An 11,128-nucleotide genomic window follows, 5' to 3' on the forward strand; every position below is an offset into this window, starting at 1 on the left:
CAAGAGCTATTGCAGTGGATGGATGTAGTGTATAAGACTAAATGAAAAAAAGATGAGGTGTCAAATTTCTACTGCATAGCAAAAAACCACAGTAAAACCAACAACTATTGCAATCTTCACATTACATAGTGCAATCTCAGATGTCATTAACAAGCTAGTATCTCCCAAATGATACATAAGATAAATTTAATCAGGAACTAGTAGCATCAAAGCATTATACAAAACTGGGTTAAAATCTATCTTCCACCAGATGGACACGTGATTCAGCTACAAAGTATGTACACCCAGAACCTACGATCATATGCAGTGAACCAAGACTTGCAACTCCCACGTAGCTTTAAAAGAAAATAAAAATTCCAAAGCCACAAAGCTCACATACAGGAAAAAAAAAACCAAAAACACAAGTGCCCACTGAGGAATACAATCTCTCCACTAGTATTTACCTCATTACATGATTTTAAATATTTAAGGTCATCCAATACTTTGATTCCCACATCTAATTCTTCTTTAATCCACTTATTAATCTACTTTTCTTCTTTGTATCAAACATTATTCATGGTTCAATCAAATTTAGACTATTTTGGCTAATTTCAGTATTTTGGAGGAGGAAAAAAAAAAGTCAAAATCCTAACCAGGTGCTGCCAGCAGTTATTCAAGACTTGCTGGATTTTGTTACAGATTTAAGTTACTATTAAAGTTCAAACATTCAGGAAAAGTCACGTTCAGAATACCTTGAAAGTTAAAATTGCAGTTGATACTGTAACACACTAGGATCTCAAAAATAACTCACCATTATGAAACGAGTCTATTTCAGTTTTTACTGAGCTTACAGTTTTAGATCCAAGTGCATATATAATCAATTATTTATTAGAAACTTTAACATATTGCTTTTGAAAGCAGCTCCATAATCTACTGAGTATACTAATTCATGCACTTTTAATCGCCTTTAACTTGGTCATTCAGTATTTAATATGTAAGGCTTACAAGTAGTGTACAGAAGTCTGGAAAAGCCGTAGTGGTTTTATGTCAGATTTCTTCAAAAGTCAATTCCACGCAATTACTTATAAATTTGAAATGACCACGCTGTTGCGTGGGAAAATATCCAGCTATTCCCGAACACTTGCATTAATTGATGGATAACTGATTTTAGTTTTATTTTTTCTATTACAAAAAACCGAACAAACAAAACCAAACAAAACAAGGACAAAACCCAACAATGCATCATGTCAAAACCAGGAAAGAAAAAACATCTATTGTACTACTGTCCATAAGAGCTACAAGGAAAAATGAAAATTAATCTGGGACAACACTATATAGTCCTGCAACTCTTCTCTTTCTCTTCACATGGAAACTGTTACATGTTTCAATAGGCTACTCCTAAGAATATAGGTTTGTTATGTAGGCACACAGCTGCGACAAACCCACAGACTGCATGGACTGAATAGTCATGCCTGCAAAGTTTATGATCACATGTACAGCTATTAAATAATAGATTCCAATTTAAAATGAAGGGGGACTAGCTTAGTTTTCCTCTTCTACCTTTACAATTAGCTCTTCCACACGTCATAAAACATGGTCAACAAATATAATCATGTAACAATATAAAAAAGTGTCGATGTCAAAAGAGACAAGAGTAAAAAGCCTTTTTTTCTTCCCTAGCATCTATGAATGGAATGATTTCAGTTCATTACCAAAAGCCAGAAATGCATTTCTCACTGTAATGCTTTATAACAAATGCAAACAAACAGCTTCTAATCACTGGGCGTTTCAGTCTCTGCCGGACCTCTGATGAGTCTTCGGATTCCCCTCTTCCCCGCAGGACCTTTTGGTTTAGCAAAACTTTGTTTGTGAGCATGCTGTTTTGGATGAACCTCTTCATAAAGGAAGTCAGCAGTTAACTCATCGCCGTTGTCTATTTCAATCTGGGGCAAAAAACATTTTATAACGTTCATCTTAAGGACATACTGAAAAGCATTTTGAAATTCTGCTGATGCTCTAAATACTGTATTAAAACCACATGTGCAATAATATTCAGTCTAGCATGAAATGTTCTCTTGACTTGTGCTGAATGCCCTGAGCAATCTTGGATAGCTTTTCTGAGAACCCACTATACTCTTACCAGTACTTAGGGTGATTTGACATTATTATTTCTCCTGAAATATAAGCTCAACTACACAGTACATATGCAAAGAAACTTCCTCTGTCCCAAGCTTTAGCCCTGTGTACATGTCAATGCAAACTAGCCATACACGCTCCATGTGGAAACAAGGGCTTATTTACTCATCTGTAAGTAACTTCCTTAACAGAAGACAAGCAAGCAGCATGCGGATCTTTCAGAATTTCCTACAATTTCCTTTCTTTTTTCTCTGTTCTATATTAAAAATTGTCCTAACATAATCTCCATACTTTAAGAATTAAAAACTTTCACTAAAACGTGCTTTAGACACTAACTGTAAAAGCAAGGTGCATACCTCTTGTTGTCTCTTGCGACAGAAGGTAAGGAGTGCAAACAGCTTATTCAACGAGCTGGCTACTCGGCAAGTACTCAAGCCAGGGAAAAGCTAAAGCAAGTTTAATGACCAAAGAGGGGCATTGTTTTGGTTTTTAAAATTTAAGTGTATCAACCTGAATGGAAAGAAAACAACTGATCTCAAGCCAAACTGTTTTGAATTGCAGGAATTCAGAAGTCAGAGAAACGCTTCGGCCCTGCTCTGCTGAGCACTCAGCCCTTCACGGCCTGCCAGCCAGCCCTGGTACTGCTGTTACACGTACATGCCCCAGAAATACGTCAGGAGTCACATGGTGTGTTTATTTAGAGAGGAAATTTCTGAGAAATAATTACATATAAAACCACGTAGTAAAAATCTACTTAATTCATGTCACTTCAGTAAAAATGATGAGTAATAACTCAGCTATTTCTCAGCTAGACATAATCAACGCAGAAACCAAGCCTCAAAGTTTTTTCTAAATTTACAGCACGAGTTTTTAAGAATGTAACCGTAGGCCACATATGAACCATCCCTATGGTCTCTGCTTCGAAGGCAAGAAGCAACTTGTAGCATAGTAGTAAAATCTATACAATGTGAAAAGATCAGTTTACTTGCAAATTCCTCTTTGCCCCATCAAGGACTCTTAAGACAGTAGTTTTAAGCTCCAGAGCTGCAGCTCAAAATAATTCTGAAAATCCCTAAATAACCTTGGCTCTAAGGGAATTTAGTGTTCAACAACAGCAATGTGGCCTTTTAGTAAGAACTTATGTTAGTTCTAAACAGCCTTTCAAAGTACTCTCAAAACACATCCTTGACGCACAAGGATATGTTTATTAAAGCTATGAAAATGTAGAAATAAATTATGAACCAGAGAAAAGCTTCCATGACCTAACTTTGTATCTAGAGCTTTATCAGCAAGTCTTTCTTGTTCTTTAATAGTTACACAACACTTTTCATTGTTTAGAGAAGGTGGTGGCAGAGGCAGTTACAGTTAGATATTAAGAAGAGAACAAGGGGATGGAGAAAATACCAGTAATACCCAGTGTACTCACCTTTCTAATTATCTGCATCCACAGCTGTCTTTCTACAATTTCTAACAGTGGACTTTTGCAACTAGAGTAGAGCATTCGTTCTCGTATACTACATGTATACCCTGGCATAGAGTAGATGAAAACTGCAGAAAAAACACACAAATGAAACCGTAACTACGCCACATCAAAACCTCCATCGTAAAATCACTTAAAGCAGAGAGTACCTGCAAATCAACTATGCAGTCTAAAAGGAAAAAATGAAACACCATTCTAGATCTTTTCTGCTTCAGCAAGTGTTTCATTTCACACAGGGGATGAGAGAACGGCTGCTATCTTCACGTTTTCACATGACAACTGATTTATGGGGTTCATAATCAAAAGGCACAGCTTGCTGCCTTCGAAACAAAGACTCTTTGGAAGCCAGTTTCACAATCAAATTATTCTGAAATTTACACTCATGCTGACGGATTACTTCCATGACACATCTTTCTCTCTGCCTCAGAATTATTAAGTACTTCAAACAAGCCAATGATTCACATTAGGAAATTTTCTCATACCTATGGACTCCAAATAGTCTCCTTCATGGGCATGCTTATACAGGAAAAAGTGGTAACGTGCAGCATCCTTTGGAATTCTTTTTGGCAAGTCCTTAAGCTCAGTGTGAAGCGTGTTGGCCAAAATAATAGTTTCATTTTTCATATCAATTTGCTGTTAACAAAGCAAACCTGAATATAGTTAATACAGAGAAAGCAAACCAGAGAACATGACAAGATGGAAAAAAAATTAATTCATCTCAAACAGAATGGTAATTTATCACTGTACGTCATCAATGCACAGTGCTTAATGTGCAGGTAATCTATTTTATACTCGCCATTAAAAAAATAATTAAAGTATTTTATACTTGCCAGTTGTACATAATTGAGTTTCTTATTTTTCAATTTCTCCAAAGCTTGAATAGCTTCTCTAGCAATGGGGAATGCTACTCCTTGCAATGTTTGATGCTTGGTATCTACACCAACGTCCGTCTGTACCTGGAACACAAGCCAATTGAGATGTAAACAGAAACCTCTGGAAGCATTCGTTCGGTTCCATACAATAACGGACAATGCCTTGCGTGTGGGCACACACAGAAGAATAAACTACGCTAAAACATCATCCCCATACACAATAGATTTGCATTTTTTAATTTACAGGTTGTGTCTGACTTGCTATCCTGAAAACAGTTTCACATCCCTGGAACAGCGAGCTTGGCAGAGGCAACACAATCACCAGAGGGCAAATGGGCTCAAGAGTTGGTGAAGAAGCTCTAAGTCAAATTCCAGTATAAAGGTTCAAAAAGGCAGGAGGGAAGTGCTTGATTTTCATGCGCTTTGTTATACTTTTGAACTGTCAATGTTTCTTATAAACTTCGTTGTATCTTGAAAAATTTTACATCAAAACATACAATTTCTTGACTCCCCAGAAGTGCCATTTGTATCTCATGAGGCAAACTGATCCTCCTGAAGGAAAAGCAGAGCAACTTCCCTCCTTCCTGCTTCAACACCCTCCCAAAGCCTATACCAAAAAGAAAGTAAACAAGGCAAAGAAACAAAATCTAAATCTTTGACTTCTAGAAGGTCTAAACACAAATTGAAAAAATCCACAGTAACTGCAACCTAGACAATTGTTCATAATCCAGTTATGTTAGTCACAAATTATCTGAGACACTAGTTATTTTAAAGCCATTTTTCAAGAATTTGTTTATCTTAACACGCAGTTTCTATCAAAATGAGCTCTAGCCCCTAGTTTTTCCAAGTCTGAACTTACTGTCTAAACTTCTGAATATATTTATGCCCTTTTATAATTTCACAAGCACATTTAACATTAGTGACGAAGCAGCAGAAGTCAGAAAAGTGTACATGATGAAAAGTGTGGGTCTTAGATATATCGACTAGAACATGTTCAGCCTTAATTGAAAAAGATGCTAATAAAATATGACACAAACAGATAAAAAAACCAATAAAGATACTTGGGGCAACTCTAAATTTACTCCAAGTTCTAAAGAACAGCTTGTCAGCAACAAGGAAAGAGAAGAAAGCAGGTGGAGGAGCTTACTTTTCTATAAAGATTGATAATTTATGCATAAAAAGTATTTGCAAAATATATCTGCTTAAAGCTCAATTAATAAACATAAATTAGACATCACATAAATAATAAAACCTAGTAAAATACCATATTCTATAAAATATATTTAAATTCAAGTAGAAAAAACAAATAAACAGAAAAACAAGCTGTGAAGTGTGAGGACAGACAAAGGAAGAGAGTAATCCAGTCTAACTCCAGATTTAAGAAAATGAACAAAATCTATCTGCAAATGCTGCAACACACTGCAGACCACTAAAGCAAAGCAAAAACACTTAAGTTACTTTAAAAATATTTAAATTCATACCATAAGATTTGTTAGTGACGGCTACTTTGTGGTGGATAAAATGGCACAGGAAATTTCCTATGAATATATGTAAAGTAACATATGCAGGAGGGAAAAACCAGCCAAACAAACTCTCTCTTCCACCTGTACAGTGCTAGGGTCGAGCTAGTACTACCATTTAGGAGCAAGACCTTGCAGGTCACATCGAGCAGTTTTGAAAATATGAGCCCAGAGGCCAGTTTTTGGCAAAAAAAAAAACCCAAACAAACATGAAATAAATAAAAAACCCCACTCCCTGTGCAGAAATGAAATGTTATGAATTGTTAGAAGACCAGTAGAGAACAGAACACATCATTACGCACTGTAGGTCCCAGTTACATGCCTGCATCTTGAATACCACATGTAGTTCTGGCTTCCCCATCCCTCCATCTCATAAATTACATAGCAGAACTGGAAAAACTGCAGAGAAAAGCAAGAGGATCAGAAGTATGGAGTGCTTTCTTCAGGACAAAGAACTACCCACAAAGAACTGACCCAGAAGAGGTAAGTGATAAGGAATACAAGAGAAGTCCAGGGATATAGAATCACAGAATAGAAGTGACCTTTAGAGGTCATCTTGTCCAACCCCCTTGCAGTGAGCAGGGACATCTTTAACTAGATCAGGTTGCTCAGAGTCCCATCAAGCCTGACCTTGAATGCTTCCAGGGATGAACCTCTACCACCTCCCCGGGCAACTTGTTCGAGTGATTCACCACCCTCACTGCCAAAAATGTCTTCCTTATATCTAGTCTAAATCTACCTTCTTTTAGTCTAAAACTATGACCCCTTGTCTTCTCACTAGAAGTCCTACCAAAAAGTCTGTCTCCATCTTTCTTTCGAGTACTGGAAGGCTGCAATAAGGTGTCCCCAGAGCCCTCTCTTCTCCAGGCTGAACAAGCAGCTCCCTCAGCCTGTTCTCATAGGAGAGAGGTGCTCCAGCCCCCGGTCATGTTGGTGGCCGTTCTCTGGAACCTGATCCAACCGGTTCACGTCTTTCTCATGCTGAGGACTGCAGAGCTGGACACGGTACTGCAGGTGGGGTCTCACCACAGAAGAGCTGAGGGGCAGAATCCCTGGAGCTGCTGGCCACGCTGCTTCTGATGCAGCCCAGGATGCGATTGTCTTTATCAAAGGGGACGGGAAACCGAAGAATTACTTAATGACTTTTCTCTGCCTTCCCAACATAATCAGAATGTCAGAATAAACTAGTAGATAGAAGGCAGGGATTCTTTACACACTTCTTTGTCAAGCTGTGGAGAACACTGCCATAGGATCTGTGGCCAGCAAAAACTTCATGCGTATTTAGAAAACTGACAAGACTAGATGATAGATGAGAAACTTGTTAAGAACAATTATATAGTAAGACCTCATCTCTTGCTAAGGAAGATCCCTGCAAGTAAACATTGAGGCAACATAACTGAAAGGAGTTATCATGGCCTTCTTGCCCTGCTCTTACACCCTTCCTAGATTTCTGCTGCTGTTCACTCAAGGACTTCACAGCAGACTAGGTGATCCTTTGATCTGGCCAAGTAAAATACACATGGAGCACTTAAATTATTATTGTGTGAAAACAAAAAAAAAAGTAAAAGCTTTTATTTTTCTGAGTCCAATTACAGGCTTCTTAATGATGGAAACAATGAAGAGAGAAACAATGTAAATTGATGCATTGCAAGATGCTCCAAACAATGCCAAAATGGCAGCAATCTAGTTTATGTATCTCTGAAAAGCACAGCTATCACTGCTGAAGTTTTGTGATAGTGGGTAAAGTTTTAGTCTGCATGAATCAGCTGATAAACACAACGTATGTAGTGCATAAGATATAACACTAAAATCAGAAGCGATCATCAGTGCCATGGAAGTCTTATATCCACTAGTGGGTTGGTTTGTGTTAAAGCTGTTCAAGTAAAACAGTGTTTGATGATGAGGAATGCATTTCTACATTGGATTAATCAAAGACATGGAAAATAACAAGACATCACTGGTGAAAGAAAAAAAAGGTCAATAAACAACAAAAGTTTCAGCGAAAGCACAGTGGAGTGAAAGCAGAAGATACACAACTGCATGTAACACGATGGTGTGCTGGTATCCAGCTGCAGAAACAAACCATATTTCAAACACATGTACCGCAGCTGTAAAATACAAGCCTAAAGAACTAATATAATCAGCACGTGACCTCTTTTAATACATGTCTGAACACAAACAGTGATCAAGTGAAGGAAAAGTCTGAGAAAAGAATCCTCTGAAACTTTTTAGTCACTAGCTGGCTGCCAATCATCAAATTATTTGGTTAAAGGCATTTGTTAGAGATTTATTTATAAAGCATTTGTAGCAAAAAGCAAACCAGTTTTTTTAAAAAGGGTAGCTACTTGTTTTGGATTTCTATTTTATTTTTATTGGCATTTTATTCGCTTCCTCTCAGTTCCACACAGCCAGTGCACTGGTGCTGGCAGCTAAGTGGGTTCCCTCTACGAATAAGGCTGCTGAAACAGCACTGGCACTCATTCACTGCAACAGTTGCTATTTTATGTTTTCTATACAATTTCTGCCACCATGGCAGCTAGGCAATGCCAGAATGCTCGAGGTTGGAAAGCACTTCTGGAGGTTGTATTTTCTGACGACCCTGCTCCATCAGGGTCACCTAGAACCAGCTGCCCAGGTCCCTGTCCGGACAGTTTCTGAGTTCTCCACGACAGAGACTCCACATCTCTGGGCAACCCATGCGAGTGCTCAGTCACTCTGCACAATGAAGCACATCCAGTGCTGTCACGGGGGGGCCAAGTTGCAACAATTAAGCTCCTCAGTTGCCACGCCACTGGCTCAGACCCTAAGCCTGTCCACCCAAACTTTCTGAAATTTTCCCTTTTCTGTTCTGCTTTTTTACTCTAGAAAGACTTAACAATATGTTTAGAAGTCTGCATCCGGTTTCCCACCCAAACTCAAAGAAATTCTAAGTACCTCATTAATCTTAATTTGTCGAAGTTCCTCTTCTGCTGCAGTCAGAGGTGCAGGGGAGGACTGTGATATCAAGTATTTTTTATATCCATTCAGTGAAACATCATCCTGAAAGCACAATAACAATACTGATGATTTTTTGATATTTTCTTCAAAGATGTAATAGGCAGCATAAAAAGAACAGTTACCTCCCATACAGTTATAGTCACTTTATTTGAATGGATTACAAGTGTAGATGCATTTGCAAATTCAGTTTAATCTTCCTGTAGAGCAGGACCCACTGGGCTGGTCTCATACCCAAGTGCACCATGGGCAGCATTTCAACAATCTGTCCCCAATTACCTTGCCAATTCAAAAATTAGCATTAATGAAAACTGTGTGCATGAAGTTATTCAGCGTTCTTGAACAAAACCTCAAGGACTGCCACAATTCTGATAAGTAATAATAAAAAAGTACATATTTTCTTACAAAATTCGTATGCTCAGACTGGTAGCTTACTGGTAGTTTTCTACATAAAAAATGAGAGACAGAAATTCCACCTTAGGACAGGGAGTAAGCACAGGATATTGCAAATAGTTGAGGATACAATATCACAGAAGCAACGAACACATTGCAGAGCTTGTTAACACTCAGTGTCAATTGTGGCCCTCTCCAAAGAGGTTGATAAGAGAGGCAAATACTGCTATATTTTTCTTATTAAGGTAGTCACTCAGAAAAGGGCAGGACTTACTGCAATCACATGAATGTGATTTTATACTCAAGTTCTGAGGAGAAGAAGAAAGCTCCTTCTTAGCATTTCCCTTTCTAAAAGAGATAGACTTCCCCAAATACATTTTCCAGTGCCAATATTCCATTATGCCTTGTTTCAAGAGTCCAGGGGTATCAAGGTTAAGATGTGTGAAGTAGCAAGTGGAACCATAACCGCAGGTTCCACCAGAATAAGAGCTGGTTGCAACTAACCCATCTTTGTGTCTAACAAAATGAAGACAGAGTAATCCACTGGATGCTGACGATGAAGGTTCTAAGCAAGGTTTGAGACTTGAATACCTTGAAGAAGCTTTGATTTTTCACACAGGCCAACATTAGATGCCAGCTATAATTAAGAGTGAAACCAACAATTCAGAGATATATCAAGCTGTAACATAAGCTTGGAAAAAGTGAGTTACATTGACTCCATCTTTTAAGTGCCCCAAGCACATTCTGAAACAACTGTCACAGGCAAATGCAAGCGTCTTCCTTAGAGTTGAGATGGAAGCTCAGTTGTTGGGCTAGGTACAAATTCCGTGTATTACACAGGCTGCTGGTGGTTTGGTGCAAGGGGTAGTGAAAGATTAGTTGACTGAATGGGCAAGGAGAAACCAGCATGACCTCTACCAGTAAACCCTCTTTGCAACTCACTTACCTACTTCTCTAGAACAAAGCATTTCCAGAGCAGTTTGTTAGTGTGTTTATTAGGATAACAATGCCTCCATCACAGGTTGATAATGAATGTAACACATCATGGTGAACATGGTGAATCATGGCAAGCAGTAGAATTATCAGCCTCAAGTCCTTATGGACTTGTGTGTCCACTGCAACAAACCATGTCTCTTCCACAGCTTTCTACTCACTAGACTATCTCCTGTTCTTCCCTGAATCTCCAACTGCCTCCCTTCCTTCAGCATTAGCTTCCTGTGCCAATAGCGGTGGTGCTTTGGTTCAGATTTGTGCAAATGATGAACTAACAGGCCAAACAGAATATAATCGCTGTAGTCTCTATCTTTGCTAAAGGAGGAAAAGATGAACAACAATTTGGATCTCTAAGTAATCATCGGTTTTCACAAAAGCCGTAGGAATTCTGTGAAAACTCTAACATGTACTTCTTTAAAGCTGGCAATAGATTTAAAAATCAAGACTGTCTGATGCCTGCCTGACAAACAGGCAGGTATCACAACCATGTATGACTTACTCTCCACACAAAGTAAGGTAATGCAATAGCCTTGTATTTCCTTACATGCATAGCACTTGCAGGATTTTCAACACTGATTTTGTTACATCAGTTAACACTGATGTTTGTTACATTTCAAATATATATCTTCCAATTACCTTACTGTATGTGAATAGTCAACTATTAGTATTTTCATTGAATAAATCAGCAGCTATAACATTCTGTTTAAATAAGTTGAGAATCACAGAATTGCAGAATGGCCTAGGCTGGAAAGGACTTTAGA

At 38.3% G+C, this 11,128-nt stretch overlaps 1 protein-coding gene across 1 annotated transcript; it reads right to left on the reverse strand.

Annotated features, from left to right (window-relative positions):
* Window positions 1-1,656: 1,656 nt before the first annotated feature.
* LOC104280486 (twinfilin-1-like) lies at window positions 1,657-10,682 on the reverse strand (the record flags this gene model as incomplete). The annotated part of the gene is made up of 6 exons (XM_009878152.1): window positions 1,657-1,922; window positions 3,542-3,663; window positions 4,078-4,228; window positions 4,426-4,551; window positions 8,922-9,026; window positions 10,529-10,682. Coding segments are annotated over 6 exons (829 nt in total), but the record flags the coding sequence as incomplete, so codon positions are not given.
* Window positions 10,683-11,128: the final 446 nt, after the last annotated feature.

Source organism: Apaloderma vittatum, unplaced genomic scaffold, assembly GCF_000703405.1.
Source record: "Apaloderma vittatum isolate BGI_N311 unplaced genomic scaffold, ASM70340v1 scaffold20521, whole genome shotgun sequence".
Classification (NCBI taxonomy): domain Eukaryota; kingdom Metazoa; phylum Chordata; class Aves; order Trogoniformes; family Trogonidae; genus Apaloderma; species Apaloderma vittatum.